The 19943-nt window shown below is 35.2% G+C and overlaps 2 protein-coding genes across 2 annotated transcripts; both read left to right on the top strand.

Moving 5' to 3' along the window:
- Positions 1-926: 926 nt before the first annotated feature.
- Positions 927-4512, top strand: LOC145076392 (triacylglycerol lipase 2-like). Its single transcript, XM_079022279.1, has 9 exons — positions 927-1106; positions 1464-1571; positions 1671-1811; positions 1914-2024; positions 2458-2601; positions 2755-2795; positions 2931-3010; positions 3090-3185; positions 4115-4512. Exons 1-9 carry the CDS (start codon positions 927-929, stop codon positions 4432-4434), a joined length of 1221 nt encoding a protein of 406 aa, XP_078878405.1. The 3' UTR covers positions 4435-4512.
- Positions 4513-13029: 8517 nt separating this feature from the next.
- LOC145072761 (protein disulfide isomerase-like 2-3) lies at positions 13030-16636 on the top strand. The gene is made up of 7 exons (XM_079019238.1): positions 13030-13239; positions 13926-14084; positions 14161-14438; positions 14543-14642; positions 14724-14900; positions 14982-15127; positions 16122-16636. The coding sequence occupies exons 1-7, from the start codon at positions 13102-13104 to the stop codon at positions 16441-16443; spliced, it is 1320 nt and encodes a 439-aa protein (XP_078875364.1). The 5' UTR covers positions 13030-13101; the 3' UTR covers positions 16444-16636.
- Positions 16637-19943: the final 3307 nt, after the last annotated feature.

Raw genomic sequence — 19943 nt, 5'->3', positions numbered from 1 at the left:
AGGAATTTGAGACATCGAACCATCTATTTTCTAATTGTGAGCTCATAACGAAGGTGCAAGAACGGATTTTCAAATAGTGTGCCCTGCAATTAGTTCAATTCGCCAAAATCTTGGAGTTCACTGACTCCGCGGGCTCTTGGGACAATTGTACATGTAAAAGAGCAATACTAAACCCCATTTCTTTTCCATGTCTCGTGTATTGCCAGCCATAAATGATGTAGTTTAAAAAAAATGCAGGTATCTCCAACAAAAACAACAGATATTATAATAATTGTATCTTACATGTGAGTTAAACATAAGAGTCATATATGGTGTGGTACTTGGGCTCAGCGGTGTAGTTCACCTTTTGCACATATATAATTGTATTTTTTTTTGTTTAATTTCTTCTTTCCTGGTTTGTACTCTTGCCCATGCTTGTTAGTTTCTTGCTAAGCGAGTAAGCGGTGATGACTTTTAATGATATTTGTTGTTTCCAAAAATAAATCTAGTTAATCCATTTTGCCCGTGTCTTATTTATGACCACTTTGCTGTAAATTTCGAGATAACCATATATTAGAGGCCTAGTCACTTAATACGAGACACACATATGTTTTTAATTATTATTTCAATCCGTAAAATATTATTCATTTTACCATTTCCCTAACTCACTCATCTATTCTACCATGTCTAGTGTCGTATGAACACTTTGTTCTAGTGTTCTAGACCTTCAAAATGGCCATAGTAGAGGTCAACCGTGGTTCCAACGAAATCTTGGTCCAGACACAGGGGTAATGTTAATCAAATGGTCCAAGAACTATGATTTGAACTATGATTTACTTTGTTCTAGGGTTCTTGACCCTCGTTTTAAACTATGATTTATTTTGTCCTAGTGCCAATGTTTTTTTCTATATAAAAAGGACATTCAATGGTGCTCCATGGATACAAATATGGCCTATACAATTACCACTAAAATTATCGTTTTTCTTTACTTAACCTCCATCTCTGAAGCTATACGTAATGTAAATTCGATCAATAGTCGAGATGAGTTGTCCTCTTCGCCGATTAATCAGGTTGGCATATGTAGCTTATTGATTGAGACACAAGGCTACACATGCGAAGAGCACAAGGTATGTGTTTACTTGGTTCATATTTTAGGTGACAATATCTAAAGATAAGTTATCTGGTATGTATATTGGTCACAAATTTGGTTTGAGTTGACTCGTTAACACTAATTATGTTTTCCATCCTTTTTCGAGAATAACTAATGTATTAAATACAATTATAGAAACGATCAGTTTAACTAAAACACTTTAGAAAGTTGTAACCCTTAAATATATATTACATGACTTGTTTGAACTTTTTTTTTTTTTAAATTCATTTAGCTATATAGTTTTACTCGTTGGACCTATTACTGATAAATGCACCGAAATCGTTCCTGTTTACATATTTGGGTTGAAATTGTGTAACGTTCTTTTGTTTTTTAGGTGACAACAAAAGATGGTTATATACTTAGCATGCAACGGATTCCGACTGGACAGGGAGGTAAAAAGTCAGATAAACCCCCGGTTTTATTACAACACGGGGTTCTTATGGTAATTTTACAACCTATACGTGAATACATTAATGACATCTTTAACGAAAACATTAAATACTTCAATGAATTGAGTAGTTTTTGTTTTGGTATTTGACAGGATGGTGGGACATGGGTTTTAAACTCTCCTGATGAATCTCTTGGATTCATTTTGGCAGATAACGGTTTTGATGTGTGGATAGCGAACACTCGCGGAACCAATTATAGTCGTGGCCATACATCACTTAATCCTAGTGATCCAGTATATATGTTTCCTTTATGATCATGACACGTTTTCTGTTTTGTAAATCAGTTTTGTGATTATTTATGGAATTTTAACAGAAAACTGTGTTTTAATTTCCAGGCTTATTGGGAATGGTCATGGGACGAATTAGTAGCATTTGATCTCCCTGCTTCGATCCAATTTGTGCATGATCAAACAGGCCAAAACATGCATTATGTTGGTCATTCCTTGGTAATAATATCGCACCAAATAGTGTAGGTTATTTATATTTTTCAAATTATTTTTGCGATGAGTCATCCGTTAATATATTTATTTAAATGTGACTTGAGGCTTCACGATCCGAATAGATATGGACCCTACCAGGCAATGTAAAGAAACCCGACACTTGACAGGATAATTGTTTAAAATAGACAAAGTGTTTGGAGTTGGGTCGACCATATTCTAGTTAATTAAGATTATATTTTATAGTATGCATATATAATATGGCTGGAGATAGGGTTTCAATTGTAATATCGGTTTTTTTAAGGTCATGAATAAGAATAGTCACATTAATTAAATATTGTGTTCTTGTGTTTTTTTTTTTTTTTTTTTTTTTATGTATGTGATTTATTTTCTCGTTTATATATTCCTAACAAATTGTGTTTTAACGTGTCCGATGATGAAGGGAACTTTGATTGCGTTTTCTGCCTTTTCAAAAGACCAAACATTGAACATGTTAAGATCGGCTGTTTTGCTTAGCCCTATCGCGTATTTAGGCCAGATATCTTCAACTCTTGCAAGAGCGGGTGCAGATGCTTTCTTAGGCGAAGTAAATCTCTTCTGTTTCATAATACCAAAGTTTGAAATAATTTTTAGTTTCTTGATAGTTTTTATTATTAAGATTTTATGTCAATATAAAAAAATGTTTCATTGTTATAAAACAGTGTCTCGGAATAATGTTAATTGTATTCTTTTATGACAGGCCTTATTTTGGTTGGGTCTCCATGAATTTGCTCCAAGAGGGTAAGAAAGATACATCGGTCTCAATTTCACAGTTTTAATCATTTCCTAACGGGTGTCATTTTGTCGCAATATATAAACATACTTTCTTGAATTGAAATAAACAAAATGGTATCTTGCTTGCCCAATTCTATACAGGAAAGCTGTTGTTGATCTTCTTAGTGTTATATGCAAGATGCCTGGCAACGATTGCAGCGATTTGATGACATCGTTTACTGGTATTTTTGTAGCTTAATTGATTAAAAATATTTTGTGTAAAAAACAAATTGACAACAATTTGTGTTTGTGGTGATGTAGGGCAAAACTGTTGTGTGAACTCTTCTATGACGGATAAGTTTCTTGAACACGAACCTCAGTCGACCGCAGCTAGGAACATGATCCATCTTGCTCAAAGTAAAACATTTTATCTGCTAAATATGGTTTTATATATAGTTATATTTAATATATTAATATTTATGATAAAAAAGAAAATATAATGCTGATGGGGTCCTCAACTCCATTTTATTCATAGTTAATTAATTAAATGTCCAAAGCATTCACGAACGACCTACACTCATGGATACAAATAGGTGCAAATATGGATAGTGGCACATCGGTCGGTAGCAGACTCATTTTGTTTAAAGTTTAAGGCTAAATGCAAAAGGAATATTATAGCATTTTTATGTGATTTTACAAATCCATACAACATAGTATATTATCTCAACCATTTAATGAGTATTAATTAACTTATTAGTTTTATTACCATCTTAGGTAAATCATCTTACATATATGTGCTCACACATACACTAATATATGTGCTCACACATACACTAATATACACATGTCCTATCATCGGGGTTCATTTAATATTAATAAAAAAATAGCAAAATTTTCATTTGTCAGATTCTATTGTTCCAAAATCACACTCTAGACCGCCCACACACATACTAGGTTTTGAACCTAGGACCTTTATTATATAACTACATAGGGCGTGTTATTACGTGATATTTTTAGAAAAAAAATATTTTAATTTGTATGGATCAATAAAATTATGAAAGTATTTTTCATTACTATACAACTTTTTTTTTTGGAACGGCAAATCTAATCTATTCCTACACTATTCCTAAATTTCCACCTATGTCTCTCACGAGACTTGAACCCTCAACCTCAAGGAGAGAGGAAAACACCGGATACTGCTAGGCTAGAAGCCCTTTGATATTACTATATAACTAACCCAAATTTTGATCTCTAACTTCAGTTTAATAGTCATAAATAGTTGTATCATACACTTAGATACTATTTAAGACTCGTTTATTTATAACTCTTATTGAAAATCCGTGTAGTGATCCGAACAGGAGCTATAACAATGTATGATTATGGAAATGTTGATGATAATGAGAAGCACTACGGACAATCGACGCCTCCGGTTTATGACATGGAAAGCATCCCGAAAGATTTCCCAATGTACCTCGGTTATGGAGGGGCAGATGAGTTGGCTGATGTGCAAGACGTCAACACACTGCTCAAAAGCATTAAGGATCATGATCCGGATAAGCTTGTTGTACAATACCAGGAGGACTATGCACATGCTGATTTTGTATTTGCTGTGAATGCGAAAAAAGTTGTGTATGATCCTGTAATGGCATTTTTGAACCTCAATTAAAAAAACGTGACATCCGTGTATTTTAATAAATGGATTTATGTTTGTACATTAAGTTTCATAACCATGTGAATGTATCAATGTAGCAAAATTTTCATTTGTCATATTTTAAATTTAGATGTTTGATAGTTTATAATTGCATATGTTTTAATTTACAAATGATGACATATTTTTTGTATATCGATTTGGTTGAAGGATAAATTGTATTTAATAGAACATGTTTTAGTTTAAATTTTGTATTTTCAAGATTTATGAACATTTTACGTATATTTATTTTTAAAGAATGACAAAAATAGCCATCATAGAGTGTGACTTTTAACAAAATGTTCAGTTTTCCAACTTTTTTTTCAAAATGGCTGTATATTTCACAGTGGACCCACTATGAAATGTGAACATGGAAAGAAAAAAAAATGACCCCTAAAAACTTTTTCAAAATTTTTATAAGAAATGTATTTCAAATTAAAGATTTTCCAATCATAAGAGCATTTATAATTATGAGTTCAATTCAATGAAAGGGTTCAATAGATTTAGAGTTCAATAACCATTAAACTCTTCAATGATAAAAATAAATGTTTGTAATTCTTAAATATACATACTATAAATTAGGTTTTAGAATTTTGTATTGAACTTTGTAGACTACAATCCATTGTAAAAAAAAATTAAGAGAATTATATAGAATATAAAAATATAATGTGGCAATCCATTCAACTATATGAAATTCAATGCATAGTAAATGCCGTAAGTTGCAAACTTTGGTCTCTTCAAGTTTCCTAACATTCAACTAACTCTCCAAAAACTATCTCCTAGTCTTTTCTATATACAATAAATTTGTTGAATTTATTTGTGAAATGTGTATTTTAAAATTTTGCATTGCATTTGCAATCCAAATTAGAAATTTCATACTAGAGGTATTATGAAATGACTAAGATTTTTATGTAAGTTTTGATGTAAATGTTGTTCGTTTCATGTCGTTGGACTATGTTTGTGGCCGTTAAAAATACTTTTATTGAAAATATACATAAATTTGGCACCGTTAAAACTCTCATTTTTGCAATGCAAAGCTTCCAATTTCAAATTTTTGGTTGAAATTTACTATGCTAAAGTCTAACTTTTACATTGTGTAAGTAGGTTTAAATTTGGCATTGTGAAACTACCAATTTCCCATTGTCTTGAAATTTTCGGTTAAATTTGGAAACTCTTTATTATTATTATTATTATTATTTTTGCATTGCTAATCTCTTTAGTTTAAATCTGATACTCCGAAACTTTAATTTGGCAATGCAAGCATGGATTTCACATTATGTTGCAAAGCTTTCAATTATGCCTTAAATAAATAGGTCAAATCGGATGGTTTCGTAATGGGTATAAATTTGCGTAACATGAGTGTTTTTGTTTTTAATTTGCTTTACAATGGTCTAGTTTAGTTTTTTTTTCTTTTAATTTTGAATTCATAAAAAAAATGTTGTTGGTACATGAGTTGTCATCAAATACACAAAAATAACATCATAACACACAAGGGGAAGTTGGAACTTCCCTTTGACTTGCGTTTTTAGTATCATTTCTTCGATTAAGGATGAAAGTTGAAGAAATCCCTAAAACAAAGCTTGTGTTGATGAGTGAAGATGACCCCAACTAGAAGTTTTCAGGTTGCATTTTATGAATACTATTAATTTTTTATCACATTTTATATATTATTTACCAATATTTCATGTATATAATCATAAAATAATCAATCATTACACAATATCTTTGAAATGTAAGCATATATTTGGGGAACTAATTTGTACACAACAAAAATATTCTATACACAACAATTTGTGTATTAAAGTTTTGTATTGTACGATTTCATAAAGCATAAATTGTTGTGTACGGAGAAAAATTGTTATGTACAAATCAATTCTCATATATTTGTGGTGTGTTTTACTTCGAGTTTTATGATTTCATTTGTGGGATTTTACGATGCAAGGAGTCAGGATTGGAAGCTTCGAGTTTACGACATTCGAGGGAAAATAGATAAAAACACATGAATGATTAACTCATTAAAGGGGGAGAAATAACAAATAAAAGGCTTTAAAGAATAATGATGCAAGTTGTTCATTGTGCTCATGTAGAATAGAAAAATATCAATCGACTATAGGTTGCATGACAACGCAAAACGACACATTGCAATGCACATGGTTATTAAAAAAGTATTTTTAGCATCTAAGCATTAGCTCATAATTTTAAAATTAATTAATATTTTTTTAACTTTATAGGGTTGTATTTTCTCTGTAAGAAGCGATATTGAAGCTTAAGAAATTTATCTTTTTTATTTGTTGTAAGTCATATCTATTATGTTTTGTTTGTTTAATCTTGGCGGCACTGGTGATTTAGTCGTTATGTGTGGCTACATCACTTTGATTCCAACATTAGGATCCTGTTTGAAACTTTAGGATGCTAGATTACTTTTGAACACTTAGTTTATATGAAATCTTGTGTTTAGTTCTACATTTAACTCATATACACATAACATCCCAAAAATAAACCATATATTTTTTTTTCTTAAATAAAGTATGATATTACTAAAAAGATGTCTCATCCATACAACATCAAACATAGTTTCAATGAAGTCATTGTCAAATGTGGAAGCTAAATTCTTGTTTTGAAAAGAAAGTCATAAAAGATAAACATAAAGGGGATATCATTCCCCTGAGAATGTTCAGGTATCTCAATCAAGTCAGCACCTTGCCCTTCGAACCTTGAGAATGTTCAGGTATCTCAATCAAGTCAGCACCTTGCCCTTCGAACCTGAAGGACCTACAACTAAAAAGATAAAGTAGTATTTGTAAGGTTAAGGTTTTTAGTGAGAAATCATAATACTTATTCATTATGCAGATCATAGGTATTTCACATCATAACATTCAATCACAAAACATGTACTAGCATAAATAGCCCCTGTCAACTAGGTTTCGTCTGAAAGGCTTGTCTCTAGTTGACCTAATATTGACAATTTCCCTTCAAGAGATTTATCATGGTCTTACATCCTTTTAATTCAACTAGATTCCCTCATAAAGGATTTTTTTTAGTTTTCATACATAAATCAAACAATCCATATAATAAGTAAGTTCATGAGAACTCACCGGATTAAATAAGTTCATGAGAACTCACATGATTGGAAGACAATATGAAAATCAACAACTCAAGCTAGAGTAATTAAGTCTTCCCTAAAACTACATAATAATTAACCCTAATTTAATAATTAAGGTAAACATATAATTCACACTTCCTTAACAATTCTAGATCTAATAAAAGCTAATCTAGGAGCAAAAGACCATTTTGCCCCTCCAAGGCCTAATCTAGGTACAGTTGACCACAAGTCAAACTTGGTCAAAAGGTTAATTGTCCATGGCATCTCGTCGTGACCAATATAAGGCCACAGTGCTAACCGATAAGTGACAAAGTAGTCGCGATCTTCTTGAAAGTCGCAACGCTACACAAACTAGATTCACTACGCGAAATTCACATATCATCTATCTTTAACCCAATCTTAATCCTTTAAGACTTAAGATCTAAACCTCATGAACTCATCAAAATATGGTCTTAATGGATAAAGTTTTCAACTTTATCAATTTGCATGTCTTAAATACCATTAATCTAAGTCTAGGTAAAAAATGGGACCAAAAATATCATAACTTCATGCATGGACCAACTTATAAGATGAACTGTAACATTCCGTTTGAAATTGAGTAATTAAATAATAAACCTTGAACCCCAAAATGTAAATTTATATTTTATATTATTTTATAGTAGCCCTAAAATTCATAATATTTAGCGGAGTGTTGGTTTCGGGGAGCCAAATGATATGATTTGGTTAAAGTGTAATTCCAAGATTTATTTTGTAAAGATTTTCTGAAGTTAGGGGGTGTTTGGTAAAATATTGGACTTAAATTGAAGGGATTTTGGAATGCTAAGGGCTGAATGATAAAATATGTACTTAAGTTGAAAAGAATTGACATGGAGGGGCTGAAAGTGTATTTATGAGCAAAGATTTCATATGAGTGGGCATATAACCCGTCACCCTTTCCCTCATAACCCTAACCCTAAAAACGTTGGTAGTCGCCACCTTTTCTCCAGCGGTCATCGCCGCAGCCGAGCTCGCCGCCGTCTCCTTGTTGTAGCTTGAACCACCGTTGCTCCGGTCACCGATGAAGTTGAGGTTGCAAACCACCAAGTTGATGCCACCGCGGTGGCTGCCGACGAAACCGAGTTTTGCTGAAGATCAACGTCTAGGCAGTGTTGTTGTCGTCCTCGAACGCCCTTCCTCCTTCTTCCTCTATTTCGCCTTCAGTCACGTCACCGATATTGCTAGGTCTGTCGAACGACGTCGTCGCTACTCTCATTAACCGGTGAAGATGTGGGTTGAGAGCTGAGCCCGACACTATGAATATAGGGAGACCGGTTGAATTGCAATGACCCTCTCCGTCATCGACGCAATCTCCTCTTCACCCCTTCGTATTCCGTCGTGTTTCACGATCATCGTCACTGCCATGCGACTGCTTCGTATCATTGTTGGCCTCCGACCGTTGTGCGCCGCCAGGTGGGTGGTTGCGTCCGTTTTAGCATATGTAGTTGGGTGCTGATGTTGCCAATTGTATATGTGTGTGTTTTCTGTTGGCCGGAAGTTGTAAGGGAACCACCATGGTAGCTATCACCTCCGACTACCGCCTGCCGCCACAAGAGTGGCTGAGCTCGTATGTGTGTGTGTTATATTTTATGTGTTTCTTTTGGATATTATGTTGTATAATCGTGTTTTTTTATCGATATATCAAGGAAATCTGTCACCACCACCATGAGGTGGTGGCTGCCACCTTACGCAGCCATTCTACTGCCACCAGTCGCCACCTTGGGTGGCTGTGCGCTTTTACGTGTGATTGGACTGTTATTTGGGATGCTTTTGATGTGTTTTGGTCTAGAATCAAAACCACCACCACCGCCACGGGGTGGTGACTGCCGCCGTTGACCACCACCGCCCGAGGTGGCAGTGGGTGGTGGCCGACTTGGTAAAACCCTAATCAGCCTAAATCTTAATATTTTGACATAATTGGCATGTGTTTGGGTTGGAAACCCTAATTAGGTTTTAGAAAACCCTAATCTTGGAGATTTTAGTTTGGACTTGTCAGGACCCGCGTTTTGGAACATTGGATTGATGTTATGACTTATGCCAGATTACATTGTATGTTTGGCCTAGTGGAGTGATGGACTTAATGGATTAACTCCTTAAAGAGTTAAGTGTTCTTACTTAACCCTAGTCGTCGTTTTATGTGAAAACCCTAATTGTGTTGGGTTTTGAGTTGGACTTTTTTGTTGGGCTTAGACGTTTGGATTCCTGATGCGCCATCAAAGAACAAGTATATGTACTAGGGTTTTTGGATGGGCTTTATGGTAAGGCCCATGTGAGGGGTTTGGGCCCAATTTGGAAAATTAGGCCATATGTTGGGTCTTGGTTGATTATTTGGCTTTTGGGCCTTCAGAGTGTGAGTTTGGGCCCTGGTCTTGGACTAAGCTAGGTTAGGGGTAAAATGGTGCTTTTACCCCAAGTGTGGATTTATGGTTATACATTGAAACCCAAATGGTTAATTGGGTGTCGTCTTGATGATTGACAGTTCAGGAATCTGTTATTTAGCAGCTAGAGTTTTATTCACGGGACTTTAGCAGTGTGAGGTGAGTCTCTTCACCATACCAATGGGTCGAAGCACCAAGGTCATGGGACTTCAGCTAGAGTTGTTAGGGACTTCCTCCCTAACAACTGGTCCATCCATAGTAAGGATTTGGTGGTCATTACACCGCGACTCACCAAATCCCAAGAACAACTCGTCGAGTCCATCCTTGACCAACACTATACAGTCGATTTAGATGGGCCTTAACACCTCAAAACCATAGATCTGGCCCCTTAATGTCTATTCCATACGTAAAGCTCCAAACTTGGTGCACATGCAAGGGGGCTTTGGCTCAAAAAGCCATAAAAGGTGCTCTACAAGATGCATGAGGCTCTCATGGCCATAAAGTTGGCACCTTTATGCCATAAGACCCTTCCAATGACTCAGATCTGAAGTCAAGACTCCATATAACACTCCACAAATCCGAAAATGGCTTGGAAAGCCCTAAATATGCCCAAAATCCAAGTCTAAAGATGAATAAACACATAGAAGACCAAGACAGGGGCATTTTACCTTGATTGTGCTGAAAATGGAACTAGATCTCTGAATCTCTAAGCCCCAACCCGAACTCTCAAGCTTCTTTCTTCTTTTCAAGCTTCACAAACCACCAAATGTACCAAAATGGCCTTAGAAGACACAAAAACGGCTAGGGTTTCGATACACAGCTTTATGGGAGTAATAAGGGCGATGAAGGCTGAGATAAGGTGTTTAAATAGGGTGCAAACCCTCGGATTTAGGGTTTCACTCAACCAGCACCTACTTTCCAAGTCAGTCTCCCGACTCGTCGAGTAGATTACTTAAACTGTATGCGGGTCATGACTCTACTCGACGAGTTGGGCCTCCAACTCGTCGAGTCCTAGAGAAAACACAAAATACTTGAATAATAGGCATACCAGGAATTAGGTGTTACACCTTGTGTATAATATGAGGATGTCTGATGTACTCACATGATTCCTCGATTCTTTTTAATGAACTACACCATGCATACGCCCCAAGTGTGCATGTTGTAAGGACCATTTTTGCAACAAATTTATACTTTGAGTCCAAGAAAGAAAAATACCTGATGTCTGGGTGTTATAGCTAGATGTTGGTACCACATACTACAATGACGATGACTTATAGGAGCATGATTATGGGTTAGGCACACCCAAACAACCGCTGAATTACGGCTCTGAGGAGCCATCTCTATGTATTCAATCGTCGGATGTAAAATATATTTCATAGGATGAATAAAAAACATCATCGTCAACACCTCTTATGCGTTCTAAGCATCAAAAAGTTATATGTATATGGTATAAGTCCCCATGGATACAAATGAAAAGGAAATGTGTTACACGACAACATCCAGCACCCTTGGACAATCTTTTCGAACCTACCGTACACAATGTATGTAAAGAATGGGATGGTTTGTTGTTGTTTGGTCACAATTATTTGACCGGTTTTGCTACAATTGAGTTTTGGACACGATTATATGTGGATAGTCATGGAGGATGGTTGTCATGTGATGTAAGTAATGTAGTTATGTGTTCATTAAATACCACGCTTCTAATAACAATACTTACTTTACTGCAAAAAAAACTTATTGACAGCAGATCATGATGTGGATCTCATTGTTGCTAAAGTGTAAAGTAGATGATGCTCGGTGGACGGTTGTGCCGTTAGCTTTCAACACTGATACATTTGACTAGAGTGACATGGCTGGAGGATCCGTTTACCCAACTTGGGCAAACTGTGATATGGTATAATTATGTTTGGATTACATTACTTGAGCATTTATATACCAATTAATTATTTATAACATTTTTTGTATCTTTACATCCCAATAAATATAATACATGTTCATTAGTTTTTGGGTACTTTGAATTTCAAGACATTTAAAATAACTATATATTGTAGTCATTGAAAGGGCGACTACTATTCTGAAAATGAGGATTGATTTATAGGTATGAGAGCCCGCATCCATAGACTGCTAGTGGGAGTCAACTATTTGGGTATCGAACCAAATGATTCAATCCCACTTGAGAGCTTCAACATGACCCTTGAAAAAGCACCAGATGTTCCATAACATATTGACAACAAAGAGGATTGTATGGTGTTTTGTGTTGGTTTCCGGAGACATTGATCACCAGGAAATCGATTTTTATAGCACGTGAAACCGGTCCATGGGCTATGGATTATCGGAAACGACTAGCGGAATTTTTTTGGGATACAAGGTCAAAGATTTATCTGAACATTGTATTTATAATATGACTTAAAGACATGTCCCTTTAGTTTATGTATTTATTAGTCGTTTGTTGAATTTAATTGCATTTTACATTTTATAAAACCAAAACTTATACATTATATAAACCAAAATTTATATTAAAAGAAGAATCACATGTTACACGAAAAAAAATCAAAAAAAAACTAAGTAAAATGTATTCTGGAACCATGGTTCGGAATCGTACTCTGAAATTGCAGAGACCTCTCTTGAACAATGTGTTCCGGACAATATGATTACTTTAAAAAAATGGGTCATTTTTATCAAAATATTATTTATAAGGGTTAGATTATTATTTTGTTTGCATTCTAAAAAAATAAAAATAAATAATAACTTTGAACAAACAAGAATTTAATATCAGTTTCTTAAAAAAAAAAAATTCAAACATAAATTTTTCTCAATATGTTATTTTTTTGTTTTTAATATTTGTGCATTTAAAAAAACAAAAATTGATTTTACTTTTAAATGTAATCTGACCAATCACCTGCACAGGCGACCTAAGAAAGACTCAGCAAATCTTGGGCATCCACGTTTCGTTTCCTCATCAAATTACATGGCAAGATGACGTGTATCAATTTCATTGGCTAAAACACGTATCCCCGTCCACGGTATCAAACATAAGAAGGGGTTTTTCTACTCTGCGCCCGCAAGGTTTTTTCCTCGTTTTCCATTCGTCACTTCTCCACTGTGCGTTTACTCAGTGTAATAGAAAGCATGAATCGCTCTGCAAAAGTGTTGATCTTGATTTCTTTCTTCTTGTTATCAGTTAGCTCAAATATAAATTTCGTTGATGCATTCTACGGATCATCATCACCTGTTCTTCAGCTCACTCCTTCTAATTTCAAGTCTAAGGTAACCGAATCATTGTCGATTTTTAAGATTCTGTTGATTCAATTACGAATAATTTGAATAATACTGATTTTATATTAGTTCTCGTTAAAAATGATGTGTTCCGTTTTTTTTATCTTCATTTTGTTATTGATCTTCAGATCAGATTTCTTATATTTGATTTGTCTATGTCAAAACTTGTTCCGAGAATTACTACAATTGTTTACAGTAATTTGAAGACTACGAAATGACTTTTAAATTCTAAACATATTACTGAATGGAGAGAACTTACAAGTGAGAAGTTATCTCAAAATATATCGATCTTTCATGTGTTGATTTGCGAAGTAATCCATTGAAACTGTTTGTGGCAGCTATGCTAGATACTCAGTTCCAATTGAATTTCCATCCGTTCAAAATTTTTCGCAAATTACTACCTTTAGGAAGGCATTTTGGCTATATTGTCTAGAAATAACAGTTGCTATAAAAAATTCCCCTTTCTTTACTTTTTGTAATGCTATAAAACAAGCAATTTATAGAACAGGGCTCGATTATACTTATCTCCGTATGTTCATCCTCACATGATCAACTTCCTCTTTAGTTAGAAATCCAACTTTAATGCCTTTATCCTCGCTGCTACAACAATATTTCCCTGATAGAAATGTGAGCGTTGATCCAGTTTTGCTTAATACCTAATCTTTCTATGTTGTTAGGTCGTAAATTCAAACAGTGTTGTCCTAGTTGAGTTCTTTGCACCATGGTGTGGCCACTGTCAAGCTTTAACACCAATATGGGAAAAAGCAGCTTCTGTCTTAAAAGGTGTAGCAACTGTTGCAGCCATTGATGCTGATGCAAACCCAACTATTGCTCAGGTAAATCTTTTTAAATCATCATTTGATCTTTTTATACAAACCCTAATTTCTAACTCCTCACCATTTCTTTCTACAGGAATATGGTATCAAAGGGTTTCCAACTATCAAAGTCTTTGTCCCTGGAAAACCTCCTGTTGACTACCAAGGAGCTAGAGAAGCAAAACCAATCGCAGAATTTGCACTCAAACAAGTGAAGGCACTCCTTAAAGACAGATTAAGTGGAAAAACTACAACTACTGAATCAAGTGAAAAGAAATCAGAGCCAAATCTATCAGTTGAACTCAATTCAAATAATTTTGATGAAATGGTTGTTAAAAGTAAAGATCTTTGGGTGGTTGAATTCTTTGCACCTTGGTAATTAATCATTCCACTCTTGAACATAAATTCATACACCAATTTGTGTCTTTACTTTCTTATTATAAATTTCACAAAGTTTATAACTTTATATATATATTTAGGTGTGGACACTGTAAAAAGCTTGCACCTGAATGGAAGAAGGCTGCAAAGAATTTACAAGGAAAGGTGAAGCTTGGACATGTGAACTGTGATGACGAAAAGGTATTCTTAAATTTCTTTTCTTTTTATCTAAACCAATATTTTTTATTATTTCTAATCGATTATGTTTTTTTTTTCTTTCAGTCTTTAATGAGCAGGTTTAAGGTACAAGGTTTCCCAACTATATTAGTATTTGGTGCAGATAAAGAGAGTCCAATCACATATGAAGGAGCAAGAACTGCATCTGCAATTGAATCATTTGCCCTTGTTCAGCTAGAAACAAATGTTGCTCCTCCTGAAGTGACCGAGTTGACTAGCTCAGTAAGTTTTCCGAATCCTTTTTATAATTTTTCAGGATTTCCCTTTTTGCCCCTGGAAAAATCATGAAATTTACCATTTTAGGATGTGATGGAAGAGAAATGTGGTTCGGCTGCTATCTGTTTTGTTTCCTTCCTCCCTGATATTTTGGACTCTAAGGCTGAGGGAAGAAATAAGTATATAGAGATGCTTCTATCAGTTGCTGAAAAGTTCAAAAGGAGTCCTTACAGGTATAAAAATCTGATTATAGCATTTTACTCGAATAAAAATAAGAGTAAATTACAAATTTGGTCCCCATGTGGCTATGCTTCACTCAAAATCTCAATTTCAATCTAAATTTTGAAATTGTCCCAATATTGTCCTTAACTTTGCATTTCCTTGAAGATATGGTCCCTGTACTTTACTCAAAACCACAACCTTAGTCCAAAATTTAAAGTCATTAGGGACCATATCTGCAACAAAATGTGAACTTAAGGACGACACTAGGACAATTTCAAATATTGGACTGAACTTGTGATTTTAGTTAAAGAACAAGGACCAAATTTGTAATTTACTCTAAAATTAATTAGCAATACAAGTAGGTTTAAGAGGCATTGATTGTACTTTGAACAATGTACTCAATTATAGTAATTGGGTAAAGCAATGAGAGCACATTTCTATTTCTTGCATTTAATAAACAAATAACAAATGTACATTGTAATTTCTTGCATTTAATAAAGAAATTATAAGGGTTTTATAGTAGAAAAGTCCCATTATTTTGGGAAACCTTTTTATAAAATCCTTAAATGAAATTTTGAACAAAAAAGTCCCAATTATTTAATATTTTGCCCAATTAACGAAAAAGTCCTTATTTTTATTTTAAAAGGAAATGACAGATGATCATGTAAAGTTAAATAATCTGGACTTTTCTCTTCAAATTTTTTTATGACTTTATCAAAATTTTCTTAAAATAATGAGACTTTTCTGCATAAAACATTGTAAAAATGACATAGCAAATTACTCAAATAGAAATACATTGCTATTTCTTGCATATAATAAACAAAATAAAATAATTAGGTAAAGCAATGAAAGTACATTGCTATTTCTTGCATTTAATAAACAAATTAAGATAATTACGTAGAGTAGTAAAAGTACATTGCTATTTCTTGCATTGAATCCAACAAACAAACCAAATGAAAGTACGTTGCTATTTATTGCATATTAACGGCTCAAATTGCGGTCCAGCTACGTATGGGCCGCAGCAGGTAAACAAGCGGAACTCGAGAAGCACGTAGGCGTTGGTGGCTACGGGTATCCGGCTTTGGTCGCTTTAAACATTAAAAAAGGCGCGTATGCACCACTTAGAAGTGCATTTGAAAAGGACCAAATTATTGAGTTTGTGAAAATGGCGGGACTTGGTGGGAAAGGTAACCTTCCGTTAGAAGGGACACCTGTGGTTGTGAAAACGGAACCATGGGATGGGAAAGATGGGGAGATTATTGAAGAGGATGAGTTTTCACTTGAAGAACTTATGGGTGGAGGAAGCGATGAGAAAGATGAGTTGTGAGTTTGAGTTGAATGAATTCGTGATTGTGTTGGAGAAAAGATTTTTGGGTTCGTTATTCGATGGTTGTGAGACAATGGCACCCTTGTAGTCGTCGTAATTGTGGTGTAATACTCGTGATTTTAGAGTTAGTTGATGTTTTGAAAATGTCATACGAGTAAAAGTTATGAAAAGGTAATTTGAGTATTTTTACAAATGCTTTAAATGGAAATATCTTTTTGAGAAAAAAAAATATGAATCATTTGCCTCTATTCTTTATTTTTTTTTAAAACAAATACCCCATATGGAATCAGGGTCATATGAGACTTTTTGACGTCTCTAGTTGTACGGTGTGTTGTCTCATGAGTTCTCAAACACAAGAATTGGACATGACATGTTTTCGTTTTGTTTATTTTAATCAAATGTCTAATTCAAATTTTAATGTTTGAAAACTATAAAAGACCATTTTTTTTTCCCGAAAAACTTAAGGCTTTTTTTTGAAAAAATGCTATGTAAAATCGGAAGATTACCGAGAAACTTACTAAAAAGGTATTGAGAAAATGGAAAAATGAAAGGGCTTTAGAACGATTTTATGTTATACTAAGTTATAACTTGTCGGAACCACGGTTATAAAATTAATTAAATTTTGAAAGTTAAAAATCATAATTGTTAATCGATTATTTTCAATATATTGTTAAGAACATTGTCGATATGTGATTGTTATGTAACTTTATAAAGGCTGAAAGTTATATGTCTTTCCATCTTGTTGTCTTTTTCTAATAATTTGTAACTTTATGTCAACACGAGGATTTGCATGAAAACATCTCTAATCATCCTATAACATTTAACCAACTTATTATTTGAATCCAACATAAGCTTCAAATCTTCTGTAATTTGAAAATCATCTAAATCATAAGTCGGTGTATAAGCATAGTTTGCTCCATTACAAATAAAATTAATTAAATATACATATGATTAGTATAAAATTAATATTGTTAAAGTAATAATAGTTAGTAATATCAAGTATGAATATACCCAAAAACATTTTTGTCTATTTGGGCTTTCATTTTTGGTATCATATATGTATAGCTACGAAAATCTTGGTTGACACCCATTAGTTGGAGTAGCGCTTCTCATACTATGTTAATTTTGACGATAATTTTGACCGCTAACTCTGAATAAGTATGGTGCATTCTGTAACATCCCAAAAATCTGATCAATTTAAACTTTTGAAAACAGCTCATTTATTAACAAAGTAAATAATTTACAAAGACAATGTTTCCAAAACAAGATTTAAAATCAAAGTCTCCCAAGATCCAATCTGATGTAAAAACCAGGATGTGTACGGTCACGCCTTCGCATTCGCCTCGAATCATCTGAAGAACCTGAAACCAAAAACAAAACTGTAAGCACAAAGCTTAGTGAGTTTCCCCAAAATACCCCAACACAAACAGACAACATATACGACATCCATGCTCAAATACTCATGCCTAGTCCAATCAGCCTCGGGCTGGAATACCAGACATGTCTATGATGGGCTCACTCATCCCTAGGATGGATACCCTCGTATCATAAGCGGTTTGGTCTGATCAACCATCAGGTTGGAATACCAAACGTGTTGGGTCCATTCAACCATTGGGTTAGAATACCCCAGGCATATTGAATGACGCACAAAGCAGTCCAATCTCACCACAATCCATACTATCATATCGGGTCCAATCAACCATCGGGTTGGAATACCCCGGGCCCAATCAACCCTCGGGTTGGAATGCCAATACACAACGGGCCCAGTCTTCCTCGGGATGGAATACCCTCAAGCCTTCAGTACGAGCCTGGCATACCACCCAGTCCTCAGCTCGTATCTGGAGTGCTCCTGGGTTTGTTGGCTACAACACGGAATAGTACAACCTCAACCCAACACAAAATGCCGAAACATAACAGATAATCATATAATCAGTCTACAGGCAGACAGGCAGATCTACAAATCACTAAACATAGCATCATCCTAAAAACCAGGATACCGATCTAACAAACCATTACTGAACAATAGCATGCGTAACATGATATCGAATCCAAAGGGTCGGCCTTGGTGCCTTCGACCCGTAAGTATAGTGAGGAAAACTCACCTCGTACTGCCGAAACATAAAGTCGATCCCTGGCTGCTGGCTGCCAAATCCTCGAACCGCCAATATCAAGACAACACCCCATCACAACTGATCCCACGAATAGACTCTGACCGCAGATCTGCTAAAAATCCATGCGCTATCAAATACCATGATGACAATCCATCAATATCCAGCCCCTGTCTCACACTATGGGTTCAAATTAGGGTAAAAGACCTTTTTACCCTTCCATAAGCTTGGCCCAAAGCCAAGGCCCAAACTAGATGACTAAAGGCCTAAAATCCAAAAATAAACATCTAAGGCCCAAATATGGCCCAGTTTTCCAAATTGGGCCCAATTCCTTTGACGGGCCTTCACCCAAAAATGTCCAACAAGACAAAAGCCCAAACCATAAAATCCAGATGGCCCAACAAGGCCCAAGACAATCCGAGCCCAAACCTGAAGTCCAAAATGAAGACGCCCACTACCACCGCGTACGCGAAGCATACACCGGAAGTACGCTCAGCGTACACGACGCTGCGTAGAATCCACCATCGGGGTGGCTGATTGGGTACGCGGTACGTACCCTCGCAAGTCCTATTTTCTTCAAAAGTGCTTAATGGCTTCAACACTTAATCTCACACTTCAGATCCAAGGTACAGAGACATACTAGGGTCATAAAGTCTCCAACTTTATGACCTTACATGTCCATAAATCTTTTAATACGAGGTCTTAATCCATTAAGCCCCTTCTACCAAAAGTACGAGACACTTCTAGCCATTGGGACCTCATTTTTAGGACCAAGGACCCCTCAAGGGCCTGAAAGGACGACTCAAAACATCCAGAACATGTCATGCTCAAGATGGAGCATTTAGGTTCAAAAAGAAGCATAAAAGACCCAAACATGAGATCTATCAAATGAACCATAGATGTATGAACTTTATACCTTTAGATGATGGAGAAAAGATCCAAACTTCCAGATCCAATCCTTGCTTCAAGCTTCCAAACTTCTTGATGCACCCTTTCTTCCTCTAAAACACCAAGAACTCACTTTAGGGCTCAAAATCACTCTCAAGGGGGGGGGGGGGGGGAGGGGGGTTAGGGTTTTGCAAAAACGGCTCTAAGGCTTTGGAGGCAGAAAAGGTGGGGATAAATGACCATAAGGATGCTTAAATACCCCTCAAACCCTAAAACTTCGGGTTTCTTTTAGACATGAGTATGCCTAGCATACACATGTGTACGCCCAACGTACTAGGGCACACCCTAGTACGCTTAGCGTACTCACATGTATGCTCAGTGTACCACTCTATCTTCCAAAATTATGATCTTGCCACTAGGGTTTCTTGCGACTATTTCCTTCCAAAATAAGGACCAAAATGAAATACTTTAAAACCAAGAGATGAACTTGAAAATACCTAAAAA

The sequence above is a fragment of the Lactuca serriola genome, chromosome 9, assembly GCF_051521515.1.
Source record: "Lactuca serriola cultivar US96UC23 chromosome 9, Lser_US96UC23_V15, whole genome shotgun sequence".
Taxonomy (NCBI): Eukaryota; Viridiplantae; Streptophyta; class Magnoliopsida; order Asterales; family Asteraceae; genus Lactuca; species Lactuca serriola.
This window is presented reverse-complemented; position numbering and strand designations above follow the sequence as displayed.

Bases quoted from the DNA above. Each gene is read 5' to 3' on its own strand.
- LOC145076392 (XM_079022279.1), top strand. From the start codon at position 927: ATGGCCTATACAATTACCACTAAAATTATCGTTTTTCTTTACTTAACC. The intron at 1,107-1,463 runs GTATGTGTTTAC...TTTGTTTTTTAG, and splicing joins ACACATGCGAAGAGCACAAG to GTGACAACAAAAGATGGTTA. The intron at 2,796-2,930 runs GTAAGAAAGATA...AATTCTATACAG, and splicing joins CATGAATTTGCTCCAAGAGG to GAAAGCTGTTGTTGATCTTC.
- LOC145072761 (XM_079019238.1), top strand. From the start codon at position 13,102: ATGAATCGCTCTGCAAAAGTGTTGATCTTGATTTCTTTCTTCTTGTTA. The intron at 14,439-14,542 runs GTAATTAATCAT...ATATATATTTAG, and splicing joins GTTGAATTCTTTGCACCTTG to GTGTGGACACTGTAAAAAGC. The intron at 15,128-16,121 runs GTATAAAAATCT...ATTGCGGTCCAG, and splicing joins TTCAAAAGGAGTCCTTACAG to CTACGTATGGGCCGCAGCAG.